This window comes from Petromyzon marinus, chromosome 42 (genome assembly GCF_048934315.1).
Source record: "Petromyzon marinus isolate PM22_M1 ecotype Great Lakes invasive population chromosome 42, UKy_Petmar_22M1.pri1.0, whole genome shotgun sequence".
Classification (NCBI taxonomy): domain Eukaryota; kingdom Metazoa; phylum Chordata; class Hyperoartia; order Petromyzontiformes; family Petromyzontidae; genus Petromyzon; species Petromyzon marinus.
In genome coordinates this window covers 11,829,463-11,849,071 of record NC_133708.1, presented here as the reverse complement: position 1 = coordinate 11,849,071, position 19,609 = coordinate 11,829,463, and the positions used below count along the sequence as shown (strand labels likewise).

The window sequence follows — 19,609 nt, the reverse complement described above, 5'->3', positions numbered from 1 at the left end:
ACGTGAAGTGTTGACTAGCCATCCACGCGTACGAATTCTGCTGCACACTCGATGAGCAGCAGCCAGATGCACTGACGTTGACTTGACCCAAGGCGGTTGTTGCATTGGCACCGAGAGGCTGGTGAACCCGAGGCGAGAGCCTGACGCTGGTGGTGAGGAGACCCGAGACGTTCATGGCGAGGCCAGAATTTGTGCAAATGATTCTGGTTACGAGACCTGCAGAAAGTGCAATCGTCCGATGGGCCGACACTGTTTTAAAAATCGCTCTTCCACGTGTTTTTTTTTTAGGGGGGGGGTTGTGTTTGGCACAATGTCCAACTTGTTTTCTTCTTTTTTTAGCACGGTTAGCTATGTGCGTTCCTAATCCCACCTCCACGATGATCACGGTTGGCTAAGTGCGGTGCGAAGTGAGTTACAACATTCACTGATGCAACGTTTATCTCCCACGTGCCGGTGAGCTTCAGAAACGGAATGCGTGTTCCGGGTGATTATTGCGAGAAACATTTGCGTGGTTGTAAAAAAAAAAATCCACTGCTGGATGAGATTCTCGCCGTGCCGCGAGGCTCTCCCCGGGACTTGTTTGCACAAACTTCACTCTCAGTGTTGGCTTGGCCAGAGGCGCGGGGGTGAGCCCGGGACTGGTTACCACGTTGGCACTGCTGCCCTGCCCGTGGCCAGGCAACAATCCCAGGTCAACGAGTGCTGAGCTAACCGGGCACGTGGTGCTGGCCACCCAACCCCTCGTGAGCCGTGCCGACCTTCATAGATGCTGCTCGCGAACAGCGCTTGCCCCAAACAGCCTCTTATCGGCGGGGGTGGGGGGGGGTATCTTTAAGCTAACCACGACAACAACCACACACACGTCACCTAGTGATATAATCAAATCGGTAACTTGTGTCAAGGCTTTTATTGATCAATCGGTGAAACGATTACTGTAAACGTCACTGGAAATTGGTCCAATGCGCAGAAGCTCTTTGTTTTGTTTTTATAAATGACTTGCGGCGCTGCAGCATTGATAAACGCTCGGCTTATCTCATTTGCAGGGTTGACTCGACGTTACTCATTAATTCAAAGCAAAGTGGGCAAATAGTCCACGTACGCAATTATCAAGGGTGGTACGTGCTTCACAACCGTTTTAACAAAGTGCCCAAATGATAAACGCGGCGATGAGCGCCTGTTGAGTGAGGCACGGTTCGGTGCAGGAATGCTGGCGAGCTCATGTTTGCTCGACTCTCATCACCCAATAGAACATCAGAATAGTCAGTAGTTTATCATCTTGATCGTGTCTCCCATATGAATACAATTGTGCGGAACTTGTGTGTGTCTGCTCGCTAACAGCACTTGCCCCAACAGTCTATTAAAGGGTATAAGGTGGGTTTTATTGGCTTTGTTACTGCCCGCCACCATTACCCCCTCGTGTGCTAACTGCACGTGCCCCAAACGTCTCTGAAGGTTGCTTAGACAGTGTCCGGGTGCAATGTGTTCCTACAAAAACCGGCGACGATTCTCATTCGCTGCCAACATCGTTGACGATTATCTGAACTGCTCCTGTGCCCTTTGCTAAGTTTTTGCGCAGAATTTAAATAAGTACCCCCCCGCCCACTAATACGCCGTGCAGACCTTAACACGTGGTCATCAATGAGGTTGTATCCGAGTTTGTATTGGGTGAACATGGAATTAAAGGCGGGCTAAAGCTAAAATAGCTACAATGCAAGAGTTTGGATTTGCAGATAATCTAAAATGTTATTATATTTTCAAGATGCTTTGCACCAACCTGGGGCACATTTACTTTACAATAATGAAGTTGGAGGCAGCAGTATAAAAGAATACACTATAAGATAAGGTTGGCCACATGGAATATTGGAACAATGACAGGAAAAGATCAGGAATTAGCGGACTGCTTGAGGAAACAAAATGGAAAGGCAGCGGAGCGAAAGCGAATGGCTGTGGTTTTAAATTGTTATACCATGGAACCACAGCAAGGCGAAATGGGGTTGGAGTTGTGCTGAGTGAGGAGATTAAGACAAAGGTGGTGGAAGTCTGAAAAGTGAATGATAGACTGATCATAGTCAGACTAGTACTTGTAAACGTGGTGTGTGTGTATGCCCCCCAGATGGGCTGCGGTGGGCAAGAGAAGGATGCATTTTGGGAGAGCTTAGATCAGGAGTTTCAGAGCTTACCGCTAAATTAAACTGATGATGGGCGCAGACTTAAATTGAAGAATGGGAAGAGGTAAGGACGGATATGAAAAAAATCATGGAGGATGCAGATATGGCAGTAGGAAGGGGGGGAGGAGAGGACTTGCTTCGAATGGCCAAGGCAAATGATGTTGCAGTGATGACTACCTACTTCCAAAAGCAGGGGGGACATCTGATGACCTACCAGAGTGGAGAGGTGAAGAGCCAGATAGATTTTATTTCAGTGAGGAGGAAGCGCCTGAAAGGAGTGAAGAACTGCAAAGTGATCCCTGGTGAGTGTTTGACTGCACAACATAGACTACTGGTGGCAGATTGCGTAGTGAAATGAGTTAGGGAGAGGAAGGTGAGACAAAATAACTGTAGCAGGGTGAAGTGGTGGCGACTAAACAATGAGAAAGAAAACGTCTGCAGGCAAGCTATGGAGAACTTAAAAAAAGCGTAATGCCTAGGAGGAGCGCGAATGAAATGTGGGAACAATTGGCGAGTGGAAGACTGAAAGTAGCCGGTAGTCCAGCGGGAGTGAGCAAAGCTAGATGGATGCAACAGAAGGATGCACGGTGGTGGAGTGATCAAGTGCAAAAGGCACAAGAGAGAAAAAGAAGTGACAGAACACGAAAGAGAGAGAGATGGAACCATCCGGATGAATACCTGGCAGCGAGAAGAGAGGCAGACCGAATGGTAGCAATGACAAAGGCAACAGCGTTTGCACAACTCTGCCAGAAGCTTGACGGCAGATGATGCGATACGATGGTACGAGCCAGAGAGAGAAAGACCAGGGACATCGACCGTGTGCATCTCGTGAAGAACAGAGAAGGACGAACAATCTTGGATGATATAAAGGTTAGAAAGAGATGGAAAGAGTACTTTGAGAAGTTGCTGAATGTGCAATGGTTGAGGTACATCAAGTTGTCGCAAGAGACTATAACCACAGAAGAGGTAGTGGAAGCTCTTGGGAGTCTGAAACCTCAAAAGACAGTGGGGTCAGTTGAAATTCCAATTGATGTGCTTTAAATTAATTTGTGCACGTATTTGTATGGATGGTAATTTTATTTGATTAAAATACAGTTGAACAAAGTATGTTTTCAAATGCACCCAGAAGATAGTGGGTCTTCCAAAACCTGGTACGTTAGGCTAATTCGTCGACCAATCATGTGTTATCAAGCATCAGCCAAGATCAATCCACTGTTGGACGAAGGCCTCCCTAAGGTGTCGCGTTCCTGCGATGCAACCCATCGTCGGCCACGTGTACACGAGCCGACCTCTTCACTCCACCACCGCGTGAGACGTTCTTGTGCATTCCTTACTTTGGCTGCTGATCCTTAATTAATCTTGGCCACCTGACAATATATTAATAAAAGTGAAGTGTTCTGCCCAAAACCACGTTTTAAGTCTATATGATGTCTAACCTTAGCACGCCTCTTTTGTGTCCGATGCACCAGGTTCAAAGTTTGGCATTTTCTTTGCCGTATCAAAAGATACGGATTCAACTTACATTTGTGTTTGCGTTTGTAAGTTTAGTTTTCCAAAAGCGCTCCAACTTGTTCATCTGCCTCTCTCGTCATATCGATCCTGGTCTGCCCTCAATAACTGTCCTTGTAATCAGCTCTCTTTTCCTATCGCATCCCACAATCAGATGTCTTCAATTGGTAGCGAACTTGCTATCGCACGGAGTGATTTTACAGTTGCGTTGCAGCATATAGTGCAAGCGACGGTGCAATCGAATGTTTGCGAGTTCTATGACTTGGTTGGGGAATGACCCAGCCTAGCCATCTCTTCTTTTTTTTGTGGGGGGGGGGGGGAGATCGTCTATAAAATGATCATCACTTTGTGGGGAAGTCAACCGTGATTTTTTTTCAAACAGAGACTCTCCCCTGCCATAGGAATGTGGAATTTCCATCACTGGTTCAGCAAGGCTGTAAACAGGTGACACGCACCGCCAGAATGTCCATTCTAGCAGGGAGCCGCTTGCTTTTTTAAAAAAAAATTCTCGAACACTTTACATGATTTGTATTATGACATTGCCGCTGAGTTGCAAATATAGATTTAATTAACAAATAATAAACAAACAAATGTACCTGGTGTAGCAACTTCGTTGTGAGGCGATGCTTGACCAACAGAAGCAAGCTCGCGGGTAGATCGCCTCGGACAACCACCTTCCGTCTTGTGTTCACTTCGTTAATGTGTTCACTTTGTTAGTGTTCACTTTATTAGTGTTCAAGTCCCCATCAAGGAAGCTGTCTCGATATATGCAGGGGCGCTGTATGTTCATCCAGTTAATAATTGTTTCCCTGATAGCGATTGTGCTTGAAAACGAACTAAATAAATACAGGACTGATTTCTTATTAGGTACCCTTCGGATTTTTTTTTACATTAACGAATGAACGAGTGAATTGAAGCGTTACTCGGTGTTTGAGGAATCTACTGTGCATGCAAATCTTGACACTACGTGAGCACTCGAAGATTTGCATTCGCCTTTTGAAGGGCGGATGACAAATGCTCGTTCAAAGATCGACTTAATCGCAATAAAATGTAGGTACGGTACAGTTGATATAATTGATATCACTTGGAAACTTTACAAACTAAATGTTGCTTCTGTTCTCGTGACCTGGATTTATTAGGCCAGGATCATTGTTTGCAAAGTTTGAATGTAAACATGTTTTGAACAGATATTCTTAGCTCTTTCGGTAAAGTCACGTTGAAGGGAAACAATAAAATAATAAAATATATAAAACAATTGAACAGGTCAAGGTGTGTGCAGAACTAATAAAGAAGCGGTAAGTTACGAGTTTATTGGTTGCCACGTTCGTCAAAAGTGCAAGCTTGCTCCGTGTGCCTGGAAGCTTATTAATCAGATATGTGCAGCTCGACCGCAAACCTGAGCAGGAATGGGCTAAAAGGTTCCCGATTCAAGTGAGGGAATTTCCGGACCTGACCTTTTAGAAATATTGGTTTTAACCACCATTTCTACATTCACTCGCATAATGTTCATCACACCAGTCGCGTAATGGCCCATGTTGATGGGTTTGGGAACCAGGGATCCATAACTTCAATGCCGAGCTGTGTTTCTCATGCATTTTGGCCTAGAGAATATAAAAGTTGGACCGGACAATTGTAAAGATGGATTTTTGGTATGGCGTGCACTTTTTACTGCTTGTGGCACAAGCTGTGGTGTAAAGCTTTTGCACTCTGGACTTGCATTCTACCGGTGTTCGATTCGATGTTATGGCATAGGATTTTAAACAGTTAGTGCAGATTTCTTAAATCTCTGGCAGAGCACGTGCGTACACTGCCGTCAATCCGATGGGCCTCGTGTGGTGGGACAAATTGTGGGTACTCTCACTACCTTCCAAAATACCTGAGCAGTGGAAGAGTAGGCCAAATACCCTCAAGTTTCCTCTGCTCCCTCTAGCAGAGTCTCTTCTTCCAACGTTTTGAGCAAACAATATTAGGCACAGGGCTCCACATTTACCTGTTGCCTTCTATTTTAACGATTATAATGATCGCATTCGTCTCTCCAATGCTCCGTGAGATGGATTTCACTGGCACCCATTTGTACTAAATTGTATTATTTCTAATTGGATTTTAAAGTCCAAGTGTAATTCCTGCTAAAGCACAAAAATGAAGCGCTGCTCATTTCCCTTGGTGGACCTGAAGTTAGCGGTGGAAATTTGACCAATAGGTCATGACCAATTGTGCTCCCACAAAGTAACTGTTTTAAAGAACCTGAACTCCGAATTGGTGTTTTTAGGTGAGATAGTAGAGGTGTAACGTCAAATTCGGTCTGTAACACTGCACCACCTGACATGGCCAAACAAATCAAATTGTCACGTGGGCAAATGTGTCGTTCAATTTAGTTTTATTATGTTGAGCAGCAAGTAACGGTTGTTCGGTTTTCTGCATTCTGATTTTCTGAATAAAAACATCAATAAATTGACACCCACGTGACCAACACGATTTGTCGGGTTGCAGATGATGCTTGGCTCTTATGGACATTAGACCGAAAATAATCCGATATTGAATTTAAATATTGGTCGTGAAAAGTAATCAAACCCTGGATAAACAATTTATGTTTTCACCGTTCCCCTCCAGGATTCAAACGCACGTCCTTGTAATAGTGAGCATGAATTTACCACTGCACCACCCAGCAGGGTAGAGGTATTTTACGAGTGTTGGCAGTTAATAATAAAAACACAATGCTAGCCCAGTGTCTGAGTAATAGCACATGTTTGTCCTACATTGTATTGTTTTATTGGTCATAGGTTTACGTTCTTAACCTTGTAAATGCGAAATGCTCATGTGAACCACTGTAATAATTTGCACTGACACCTTTCCACCAGGTCTGCGTCTGTGTATGAAAAGACAACGTGAGGAAGCAGGCTCTATAAAATAGCCAGAGGTAACCAAACACATTTGGAAACTTTTGTTTTAAAAAACTGGTTTTAAAGATATCAAACATTGACCAACAGCCTAATCTCCATCCAAGTAGGTTCACAACCAGGACAGGGGGGAGTAGCACTCGGCAGAGATTTCCACAGCTGAGTGACACAAGGTAGGGATTTCGATTTAAAGCTTTCGTGACTGCAATGATTCATCTTCTTTGGTTCTTTCGGTAAAGTCACGTAGAATGAGAATAAAATAATAAATTGATAAAATAAAACAACACAATAATATTCTCACGACGTTTCGGCCACAACACAAGTGGCCTTCATCAGGTGAAGGGACGAGACTGTCTGGTAGGACAGACAGTCTCGTCCCTTCACCTGTCTGGTAGGACAGACAGTCGCGTCCCTTCACCTGATGAAGGCCGCTTGTGTTGTGGCCGAAACGTCGTGAGAATATTATTGTGTTATTTTATTTTATCAATTTATTTTTATTCTCATTCTACGTGACTTTACCGAAAGAACCAAAGAAGAAGGTAGGGATTTCCACGACGCAGGGTGGGTGGGCACCACAGTAAATGTCTGCCACCCCCCCCTCCCTAGAATGCCACCAAGATCAAGGGTGATCCTAAAGGGGGGGGGGGGGGGGTCACTATTGGCAGATCGTAAAGACCTTGCCAGGGGCATGATATACAATCTGGCTTCTGCATGTATTGTGGAGCCAGATGCTCACGTCCCACCGGCGCCCCTGCAAGGCCTTAAATACGAGCACGTAATCTTAGATTCCACTCGATTTTCAGAGACGGGAAGCCATTGCAAGGAAGCGTGGAAACTGGAGCGAGGGATGGGGGAGGTGCACTTAAACCAGTCAATCCGTGAGAAAATAAATGCTTTGGATCAGCCTCCCTATATCGGCGGATGGAACAATGTGACAGTGGAGCAATGTTTCTCAGGTTGGACATGCGGGGTCTTCACAACCCCAGATTGCCGATGGATAACATTCCTATGGAAGGCCAATACGCTGAATGGGAAACTGTGGAGACATTGCAATTTCTTCATAAGTGAGTTTAAATACAAGGCAATGTCATGCTTTCAGAATACATGCCATTTTTTTTATGATTTATGAAGTAGGAATGAGTTCTTCCTTGAACAGCCGAGGGGGAATTGCTCAGCACTGCAATATAGCAGATGGTAACGCGATAATACCAGGGGACTCACGAATCTCGAGTTATAAAACGTCGAAAAAAATCTACACACACGGAGAAACATGCGAACAGACTTGTGAAGAGGATGCGTTCGAGTTACATTTACCTATGTTATGGTATTAACTTCAGGAGCACTTTGTTTGCGTAGCAGTACGTGAACGCGTAAAATATATATTTGTTATGTTTAGAGACTGACCCATAAACACACACGAAATGTTTCCATACCTGGATGGCCGTTGCCGCTTTACCTTGCGTGGTTCACTCAGACTGCCGTGTGGCATCGTAGTTGCTAGAGAATTGCAGATGCCACTCACGCATTGTAAGTGCTCGCACGCACTTGGCTCTTGGAGGGGGGCAAAGTGTTTGCGAATTCCGACGGCTTTTTACATCTTTCCTTTGGGTCACCGCCGCCACCCATCTCTCAAAATTTCATCGCCATTTCCTTACAAAGCTTCCCAATAAATCTTTGCAACAGCCATGTGATATAGCAGCAGGACTGAAGCAATGGCGAGGGCTGGTGGCATGCCTTGAGCCACGATGACCTCTGGACTTTTAAATGAATATTCAGATACAACCGTACAGGGTATGGGCGTGGGGGGAATCCATTACCATGGTAATGGAAGAGACCTTCAATTACATATTCATTTCACTGCTGGAAACGGGGCCTCCTGCTTGGGAGTTCTTCCTGAAATAGTGGTTCTCAACCGGGGGTACGCGGATCCCTGGAGGTACGTGAGGTGATTGTGTAAATGTGACGTTATGTCATACAGTGAGGGAAAAAAAGTATTTGATCCCCTGCTGATTTTGTACGTTTGCCCACTGACAAATAAATTATCAGTCTATAATTTTAATGGTAGGTTTATTTGAACAGTGAGAGACAGAATAACAACAACAAAATCAAGAAAAACGCATGTCAAAAATGTTATAAATTTATTTGCATTTTAATGAGGGAAAAAGTATTTGACCCCCACTCAATCAAAATATTTCTGGCTCCCAGGTGTCTTTTATGAGCTGAGATTAGGAGCACACTCTTAAAGGGAGTGCTCCTAATCTCAGCTTGTTACCTGTATAAAAGACACCTGTCCACAGAAGCAATCAACCAATCAGATTCCAAACTCTCCACCATGGCCAAGGCCAAAGAGCTCTCCAAGAATGTCAGGGACAGGATTGTAGACCTACACAAGGCTGGAATGGGCTACAAGACCATTGCCACGCAGCTTGGTGAAAAGGTGACAACAGTTGGTGCGATTATTCGCAAATGGAAGAAACACAAAAGAACTGTCAATCTCCCTCGGCCTGGGGCTCCATGCAAGATCTCACATCGTGGAGTTGCAATGATCATGAGAACGGTGAGGAATCAGCCTAGAACTACACGGGAGGATCTTGTCAATGATCTCAAGGCAGCTGGGACCATAGTCACCAAGAACACAATTGGTAACACACTATGCCGTCAAGGACTGAAATCCTGCAGCGCCCGCAAGGTCCCCCTGCTCAAGAAAGCACATATACATGCCCGTCTGAAGTTTGCCAATGAACATTTGAATGATTCAGAGGACAACTGGGTTAAAGTGTTGTGGTGAGATGAGACCAAAATGGAGCTCTTTGGCATCAACCCAACTCGCCGTGTTTGGAGAAGGAGGAATGCTCCCTATGACCCCAAGAACACCATCCCCACCGTCAAACATGAAGGTAGAAACATTATGCTTTGGGGGTGTTTTTCTGCTAAGGGGACAGGACAACTTCACCGCATCAAAGGGACGATGGAAGGGGCCATGTACCGTCAAATCTTGGGTGAGAACCTCCTTCCCTCAGCCAGGGCATTGAAAATGGGTTGTGGATGGGTATTCCAGCATGACAATGACCCAAAACACACGGCCAAGGCAACAAAGGAGTGGCTCAAGAAGAAGCACATTAAGGTCCTGGAGTGGCCTAGCCAGTCTCCAGAGCTTAATCCCATAGAAAATCTGTGGAGGGAGCTGAAGGTTCGAGTTGCCAAACGTCAGCCTCGAAACCTTAATGACTTGGAGAAGATCTGCAATGAGGAGTGGGACAAAATCCCTCCTGAGATGTGTGCAAACCTCGTGGCCAACTACAAGAAACGTCTGACCTCTGTGATTGCCAACAAGGGTTTTGCCACCAAGTACTAAGTCATGTTTTGCAGAGGGGTCAAATACTTATTTCCCTCATTAAAATGCATAACATTTTTGACATGCGTTTTTCTGGATTTTGTTGTTGTTATTCTGTCTCTCACTGTTCAAATAAACCTACCATTAAAATTATAGACTCATCATTTTTTTGTCAGTGGGCAAACGTACAAAATCAGCAGGGGATCAAATACTTTTTTTCCCTCACTGTACTGAGAGTCATTGGTAAATAATCGTGTAAGAGTCTGCCGGTATAAAATAAGTACGATAAAATTTGAATGCACACGGTAACCTAAGACCGTTCTAAACTCAAAGATGGTAAACAATGTGGTTTCCAAGAGTAACCAGCGAGCGTAAGCGAATTACGTAATGCATGCAAGAGCGTGCGTTTTTTTCTATTCACTTTGCCGTTACCAGCTAGTTGGGGATGCCTCACACAATTTACCATTTTGGTAAAAATATTAAAGTACCTTTTTTAATTCTAGATTTAAAGCTTTCGTGACTGCTAGGATCCATACTCTTTGGATCTATTGGGTAAAGTCACGTAGGTAAAAAATAAAATTAAAAAAATCACGACGTTTCGAGACTGTCTGGAGGACAGCGCTGGAGTGAAAAAAGCCACGCTCAGATCACGACCTTTAAGCTGTGTGAGAAGAAACAAAGCGCCTTGACATTTATTTATCTTACACATTTATTTCTCAAAACCATGTTGGATCAGACGAGAGGGTGCTCGGTTGAAACTAAATTGAACAAAGGGGTGCGGTATCCAAACAAAGGTTGAACCACAGCTCTAGAGCGTCTCTTGGCTCCTCTCAACACCACCTGGTCAGACATCGCGTAAGGAATTGGGAGCAGCCCCACTTTACCCCACCACCACGTGTGAACTGCCCATTCAAATGTGGCCACCCATTTTACGACCGCGAGGTGGACAGTCTCAGGATTGAATTGTGGAACCAATGACCTCTGGATTGCAAGTCCAGTGAGCTAACCAATACACCTCCAGCATCTCCATGGTGAGCACTGGCGGAGCCAGTGAGGGGGGGAGGGGAGTGGCACGTGGATTTCGAATCGGATCATTGGGGTTTATTAGTAATACATCGGCATTTTGCGACCCCCACTTCCACTGTGTAGCATATTATTACGTGCCAGGGACTCTATGAGATGAGAAGACAATAGTCTGAGTCCATAATTGGCAATAATTAACGGCAAAGCAGTTATAAGTGACTCAGAATTGTGCGCAGTTGCGTATACAGTACACGACTTTTCTGAAGGCATCAACACCTTCAGAGAGCGCGATGCCGATCACACAACGCGGTTCGAATTCGACCCCTCGATCGGTGGCTGCGCCATCGCCGCACACGCCTCGAGTAAAAAGCAAGGGACAAGTCTTCTTGGTTCTTTCGGTAAAGAAGATGGATCCCTGCAGTCACGAAAGCTTTAAATCGAAATTTAAGGGACAAGTCCTTACTTACTAACAACTCCTTAATTACTAACAACTCCTTACTCACTAACAACTCCTTACTCACTAACAACTCCTCTATCATTTTTCATTGCTGGAGGGGTTGCCTCCCCCACCTGAAAATCCTGGCTCCACCATTGATGGTGTGTAATGATTAATTAACCCTAATTAAAACGACTTAGATTCAACAAATTGCGTCATTTGCGGTGAAGTCTGGAAACGATTTCAACACATCAAACATCTAAAGGGACCTGTTTTGCCAGTATCAAAATAATGAGGGGGTGGGGCGGGGGATGTACATCTTTCTGGCAATAATACAGCTCTTAAGATGTTCGAACACCAACAAGACGACTTATTGTAAGGCATCAAGTCTGCACTGACCACACATTCCCGGTGGTAAACATGCTTCGATGCATACATTGTCGTTGCGACCGATTTGACTATAATCTTAACACCTGCATTGCCAGCAGGGGTGAAGCCTACTTGAACGTATTGACGATTAGTCAGAAAATCAGTTGTCGTGATGTCGAAGCAGTCGGAAAACCGTTTGTTTTATACTGGTAGGAACGAAGTTGTAAACTGAGTGTACCAGCCTGCAATAGATTAATGTGTCCGTCCGTCCGTCCCCTTTCAATACTCTAACGAAGTGAAATCTCGTGCTGTTGGGTGTAAAATCAGCAATAGACAGCGCAGAGACTTGATATGTCTTATTGCACCCAACATTTGGAAGTCACATTATCTCATTTGCGAACTTTCTACCAGCCCACCCTGCAGGGACCTGTTTAGGACCGGTGTGTTTATACTGCACTGGTGTTCCACCAATGTTAATTTTCTCATTTTACGACGAGAAAACTTACCATAGATATAACTGCTCACGCTGCACTTGTAACGCTATGAAATCACCACGTAACACGATTTTTGTTTCTGGGTAGTAAGTGTTATTTTTTTTAATTACTTATGCCTCAAAAGTATCGAAAAATGGCTATTATTCCCCACAAACTTTGCTTGTGTGACCAGGGCTTTCTGTGAAGGGATCACACAAATGCACACGTTGAAAATAGGTACATTTCAAAATATCGCTGTCCTGGTCACAAAAGCAAAGTTTGTGTAGAATAATAGCCATTTTCTGTACTTTTGAGGCATAAGCAATTATAAAATAGCACTTTCTACCCAGGAACAAAACATTTTATGTAACACTATATTTGCATCGCCTTTTTTGCTGTTCACGTTTTGGCATTGTTTGGTCTAACGCCTGAGAGAAGGCCGTCTCTAAAACCGATTGGCCTACACCAAAGACGACAATGCAAACATAATCGAAGCATTATTTTTTTTTACCACCAAGCACGTGTGGTTAATGCAGACGTGATGCCTTGTAATAGGTGTCTCTTTGGTGTTTGAACATCCCTAACACCTCATGTTCTATTGCTGGAAAGGATAGAGCTAATTATTTTCATCGTAAAAAATATATTGAAGTGTTTTTTTTAACGCTAATTGGACAGTGGGGCAGCCGTCTTTGACAGTTTTGTAGACCATGAGGCAGTGGTGGAAATTCCACATTCCTATGGTGGGAGTTCTCCCGGAGCAGAACCACTGAAAATGATTAAAACATTTGGCGACATTCCCGGGACGTTGCTCATTCCTTTCCGTTTTACCCAGACAAGCCTCCAGTGATTCGCAAGGCTCCAAATTAAAGAGTTCTGCTAGGGTTTTTTGTGTGGGAGGAAACGCGTAGCTGTGGAGTAGCCATGCATACAAGGTATTCAACTAGAGATACAATTACACAGATAGATCATTAACCTGCTTAATATAACCTGACAACTTTTTTTTTAAACAAAACCTGAACACTTGTTTTTTTAAAAATGTAAACACTCCAATGCATGCTATGTTTTTGGCATGAAACAAGTAAGCATGTGGTTGAACGCATTTGTCCTAACGTTGGCCCAACGTTCCACGTTTACTGTATATTACTTGAACAAATCTGAAAGGACAAATGTTGATTTGGAGCTGGGGAATACTTACAAAAATAACGATTTTATTGACTTAACTTTTCACATTTGTGTTCAAACTAACATTGCATATTAACTGTAAAAAGCCCCTCCATAATTTAAAATGCCATTTGCCCTGGAGTTGTACGCTTGTAAGCATGGCGCGTTTTACAATCTTCAAGCTGTTGGAGCATCCTCTTGACTTTTCAAGTGGCTGGATAGTTTGTCGAAGCCGTGACTCGAGACTTTTAACGCGGATTCGATGGCTATTCTAATTGCACCTTCTATGCAAATGTGGGCATGCTCTTTTTCTTGAACGACGATTCAAATGTGGTCTAAAGGTCCGAATTCCTCAACTCATCTCTTGGTGGCCCTGAGCCAGTGGTGATCAATGCATCCCCTAAGCGTTTTAATCTTTACAACAGTGGGCAGAGTTTAGAATGCTTTGTTTTTAATTGGCACGCCTCTGCTATCCACTTAGTGGGCGGACTCTCCTGTGCAGGAGAATGTTGTTTTTGACGTAGAAATCCGCGGAAAATGGTTATGTTTTTGGGATTATCAACGATTTTTAATTATCCACGGCCGTCCTACCCGTCATTAGAGCGGATAATCGACTGTCTACTGTATATCTAAATGGGAGGGGAGCTCTAGTAAAAAAAAAACAAAAAAATTGATCAACGTCGGTGAGAACTGAAGAATTAAGCGCAGGGGAGAAAGATGGATGATGATGATGACTGAGGACAATAGGGAGGAAGAAAGAGAGCAGGGTGTGGCGTGAAGGGTGTATTGACGGAGAACCAACCGTACGATGGGTCAATGTCCAGAGGTCAGTTAATGACGACGACGTTGATTGCTTTGATTGGATCGGGAGAAACCTGGATGGAGGGGGGGGGGCAGCGTGGGAAGGTCTTCGTCGGTCACCAGCACCACCAGATCGTTAATAACACTGGTCTACAATTTTGTAGTCGTCGTCTGCTTCAGAGATGAAATGTGCTGTTTGTTATGGATTTTTAAGTGCTGAATTCGAATATGACAATGTAAACAACTGAATGGCTACTGTTCCCAAGATATTTAAGTTTTTTACATTTCACGTCTATGTATATTGTGTAGATAGAGTTTTACTCATAAATTGTAAACCTAGGTCTTTTCATGTGTTTATGGTTGCTTTACATGATAACATGTCACCTGTCCTGTTCATGTAACACTTTAAAAGTCAACAAAAGGGTTGTATACATAACATTTATTATGAAACTAAAAGACAAACAACTATTTTGTGTATATATAAGTACATAGTTTAGTCCTTATTCAGTGTCTACTAGGCGCTTCTTGGCTTGTCTCTTCTATTCATTAAATGGAGCATCTCTTGTCACTGTCCAGCAATAGTCTGGCAAGCATTGATGGGCTCCATTTGCCCTGATAGCGTTTCTCCATTGTTGCAATGCGCTGGGTGGAATCGCTCGCCATGCTCGTTGCTCGCTGCTCCGCAGTTCGCTGGGAATAATCTAGATGAGACTGCAAAAAAACTATATTTTGTGACATGTTGTAACCAAGGCTTTCGCATGCCTTGAGGAGGTTTTTTTTAAAAAAAAAACATTTATTATTATTATTATTATTTTTATTTGATAATTTTCTATCTACGTGAGTTTACCGAAAGAACAAAATAATATCCACTTTTTCTTCTTTGACACATGCAGAAGTAGTAATCGCTGATATGATCTGTTGGCTCTCTCCAAATCATTGGCACTGCAGAAGGCATAGGTTTCCCTTTCCTGTTCAACCACTGGCGAAGATTTGTTGCACAAGTGCTGCAGCATATGTGTGGGGCCCACATCTTGTCCTGATCTACAATTTTTCAACAAAAATAAAGGTGATAGGCTTTAAATTTTGATTGAAAGCTTTCGTGACTACAGTAATTCATATTCTTAGCTCTTTCGGTAAAGTCACGTTATTGTTTTATATATATATTTTATTATTTTATTGTTTCCCTTCAACGTGACTTTACCGAAAGAGCTAAGAATATGTGACAGGCTTTCTTAACCATAGTGGTTATACTGCGCTTTTGTGATACATACGTCACTTCACCACACATAGCAGAAGTCATCTGCTTTTTCACACAAGTACGAGGCATCTCTCTGCTCACTTTGGCTAAACAGAAATGTGTCCCTTTGCAAAATCAAACACTGACAAATAAGAGAGCACGACGCTGTATGACTTCTAGAGCTGATATAGGGCAATTTGTTGTAAGCCTAGAAATAGTTGCATCATCCATGACTTCTATGAATAACATGATGCAAATCATATCATGTATGATGCAATACCAGGTTCGGATTGCATCATTCATTGTTTTGCTCAACAAGCAAGTACTTTCCAAACCCAGTCGTAGATTTATTCATAGATCCTGTCAAATATGAATTTTAGTCATTTCTAGTTAAAATTGAGATCCCTTCCCTTTATAACTCACTTATCCTCCACCATTCCCAAGTTATGGGTTGTACATACTGACCCAATAGCATATCCTGAAACACTAGCACCAATCAACAATTTTAATCATCATTTTCATTCTCAGTGACCCTGAATTAGTAAAGTTGGACTCGATTTTTTTCGGAATAATTTTGGCTGTAGACCAGTGTTACACGAGCCAATACTGCCCACACTTCCACACTCGTGGGCACTATCACCAATGTCCACCAGGCACCAGAGGCTCCTGAATTGATTCTTAACTTCGCCCATTAACCTCGCACATTCTCATGGCAAGAGCCAAGTCTATGGGAATGAACACTGGCTGGGTTGTGATTCCAAGTTCTCAAGAACGGTGCCACTTTGGTTGATTGGATGTTCAATTGACAGAGTCTTTAATCGTAAGAGCAAAACGCTGTGTACAATGCTGTGCTGTAGGTGTGAGAAAACAGTATCTTTAGACCACAGAGCATACGAGCTCTTCATTGTCGTCATCCTCATCTATGTTATGTTCATATTAAACTGGGAGTTGATGCATTCACTGGTTAAGTTTGACTCTTATGCGTGCAATACTCAAATACAAATCTCACTGACTCCATTATATACAATGAATGCACATTGTATGCAAACGATCTCGTATTGTCACAAACATGAACCAATTATTGATTCTTCTTCTTCTTCTATCTACGTGGCTTTACCGAAAGACCCAATGAGTACAATTATTGATGATTATTATTATTGGATACCCTGAGACTCATTTCAATGCAGATTATATTTCCCTCATAATACAGATTTATTTTTGGGTTAGATCGTGTAAATATATTTATGTGTTGCTAAACCCGCCACCACCCAACACAGACAACTAGTAAAGGGTTGTCACGTAAACAGAACATGCCAATTCGTCACTAGTACAGCACACCGGTGTGTTGGAGAGCCAGGCCACAAGATTTACCATCGGGTTTAACGACACATTTATATGTTCATGCGAACTAACCCAAAAAAAACCTGTGTTATGGATGATACGTGTTAAACTTTATATACACACCCTCCCCTACCCAGCTATTAAGTGCCGTACATCACATCTCCCGTCAACCACTGCCATGCCCCGCTGCAGTCTAAGCCAGGGGGACCCACGGTGGCAGCTGTCCCCTGTGCATCGCCGGCCTGCTAAGGGGCGGCGGTGGCGGCGGTGCTGGCATCGGCCTGCCCATTTCTCGCCGTCGCCGAACGCACGCGGAGGGTCGAGCGGTCGTGAGAGCGCGGCAGCCGTCGCGAGCGAAGGCCGCGGCGCTCTTCAGCACGCGCCGACGGAAGTGAAGCCAGCGCAGTTCGGCCTGCAGCGCGCTGCTCAGCTGCTCTTGGCTGGGGTACGGGGAGACCTGGGGGGGGGAGGGGAGGGACAACGAGACAAGACCGTCTCGTTTATGGAACACAAGAGGCGTTTTTTTTTTGTTTTAACCAGACGAGAACGCTAGAGACCCGAGATGATGCGTCTCATTCGCAGCGGTGATCCGAGGCATTAGTCCGCCGGTAGTGGGTGGCGATTGTTAAATATATAATCTCAATTGAGTAATTCGCCGATTTAACTTTTGGCAAATTTGGACGCCGATGTTGGCAGCACCATGGTCTGCTCGTTGAGAATGGGATCTCTTTAACGTCCACCTGGAGCAGACGGCGCGTAGTACCACGGTTATTCACCTGCAGTGATAACCAGGGAGGCCCGCTGGATTCGAATCGTGAACCTCCGTAACAAGCGGCAGACGCGCTGCCCGCTGGGCTGTGTCGCCGATTGCTCGGACACGTGCCTTTAAATTGTACGGTAGTTTTTTTTTATGTTGTTACGCATTTTTTTTATTGTGTTTGGTAGATCGGTATTCGGTTAGAAAGAATGACTAAATGCCGTTGGTGTTCGATTAAAATGCTAATTTCAATTGTTTACTATTTTGCAGTGTGTAACGGTTATTATATAATTGATCAACAATCTGGCTTGCCCAAAACAAAATTATCCTATACACTGGAAGAGTAATGCGTAACGGTCGATTTAGACTCGCATGACAGGAGTACGTGATCGGCAGAAGTCTGGGACCCACTTGAATGCAGCAGATGAATGTTCCTATATTAATATTACAGAATTAAAACTTGGCGGAGGGCAGTGTAGAACGGTGATTGTGGGAAGATCCGTTTTTTTTTATAAACGATACAAAGATGCAACTAAAAGTGACGGCGCATAAATGAGGTAATGAGAACTGCAAATACCTTAAATGAGGTGGCACGTATGTATGGACTTCTTTCACCCCCGTACGGAGCCACCCGAAGCCAGAACGTGAAAGGAAGCGGGGTGAGATAATTTAGGGGTTGAGCGGCAATGTTTACCGTGCCATTTGAAGGTGCCCTGGAAGGGCCAGTGTTGCGTCAGGAAGGCAGCATGTGCTGCTGTGTAAAATAAATGGCATGAGGGTTCCTCCCCTAGCGCAGCGCAAAGGCGGAAGGTAGCAAAAGTCCACGCGGCAGAAGTTACGTGTTGTGAGAGACACTTTTTGGAGATTTGAAAAAGATAGCAGAACTGGTTGAAGCGTTAAAGGGGAAAAAAAATAGCTGGCAGTGTTGGAATTCAAGAAAAATAATGTGTTCACGAATACAATGGAATCGTGTTCTTTGTTTGCATGTGACCGGAAGTTTGAGGCGTCTCGAAATTCCACAGCTGTGAGGTGGAGAGCACCCGAGCTGTCTCGTTGTAATAGGAACTAAACATGCTTGCTGTCCTGCATTTTTTAAAGATGCCACCTTTGCAGGCAGTGGCACTCTCAGTGCTCTTCCATCCACTACGTCCGAGAGAATGACGACGAAGTTCATGATGTCGCCCAGCGAGATGCCGTACTTTGGATTATAGCACACAGGCAACTTAAGACGCACCAACTTGTGCCCGATGTCAAAGCTATACAAACCTTATATGGAAAATGTGGTAATTTAAAAAAAAAGTATTTCTAGTTTTTTCCTCGAATTAATGTATAACAAAGGTGTTTCTCTATTTCTGAGTTGTGATGGGAAAACCATTGATTTCAGAGAAGAATCAAACTAAATTATTGCCGCTACCTAATTTATATAATGAAAGTCTCATCACGCTCCTATCGCTTATTATGGTAACCCTTTTGTGAACTTCACCCATTGATTCCTTCATCCATGTTGAGGACTCGGTCTACCAGACATTCAACTCATCCACACTTCCACCACCAACCACACTGCAGGTCACAACACCTGACCCTCCTGCCTCGCCAGCTCGCTCCACTATCCCACTCACTAACTCGCTCGCCACGCTGTAGGTCACACTTTTTTTTTTGGCGAATTTCCTCGGTACTGGTTCCAATTTGGAATCCCCCATCATAGTCTCCCTAAGTCTTTTTTTAATAACCTTGCTCAATTCAAGAAATGTGAACTTTTATCCATCGCAACCTTTGCTTGGTCACTGGTAAAATAAGTGAAGAGGGCAAATTCGATTTTTTTCTTTAAAGAGATGTGATTTTTGCAGTCTCCTCTTTTTGAGCGTTCACTTTGCTTTTAACTTGAGCCTGCGTGACTCGTGGAAGCCCGGGTGTCTCCAACAATGAGCAGGCGCGGCGAGAGGGCGGGGGGGGGCGGGATTGCGGTGGTGGGGTCGGCTTCTCTTTGAACGACGAAGAGGGGAACCAAGAAGCTGCGGTCGTCTAGAAGCCACGTTGGCCGCGTCTCACAAGGCTCTTTAAAAGGGTCTCCAGGCGACAGAGATCGTTTCGCGGCGGGCCACA

The 19,609-nt window shown here is 44.1% G+C and overlaps 2 protein-coding genes across 4 annotated transcripts in view; both read right to left on the bottom strand.

The window, feature by feature from the left end:
- The window catches only part of LOC116951228 (solute carrier family 23 member 1-like), a 37,006-nt gene extending 22,552 nt beyond the window's left edge, over positions 1-14,454 (bottom strand). For 2 of the 3 annotated variants that reach the window (XM_076073530.1, XM_032969719.2), the window contains exon 1: positions 8,008-14,454. In XM_076073530.1, the coding sequence (XP_075929645.1) occupies positions 8,008-8,063 (56 nt within the window). In that variant the 5' untranslated portion in view covers positions 8,064-14,454. Of the gene's footprint in view, positions 1-4,273; positions 7,000-8,007 lie in introns of those variants that run through there. The other variant, XM_076073531.1, reaches the window with a different exon arrangement.
- Positions 14,455-14,956: 502 nt separating this feature from the next.
- LOC116951227 (uncharacterized) overlaps positions 14,957-19,609 on the bottom strand; it is a 30,769-nt gene continuing 26,116 nt past the window's right edge. Inside the window, exon 15 of the mRNA XM_076073529.1 lies at positions 14,957-17,206. Within this exon, the coding sequence (XP_075929644.1) occupies positions 16,943-17,206 (264 nt within the window). The 3' untranslated portion in view covers positions 14,957-16,942. The remainder of the gene's footprint in view (positions 17,207-19,609) is intronic.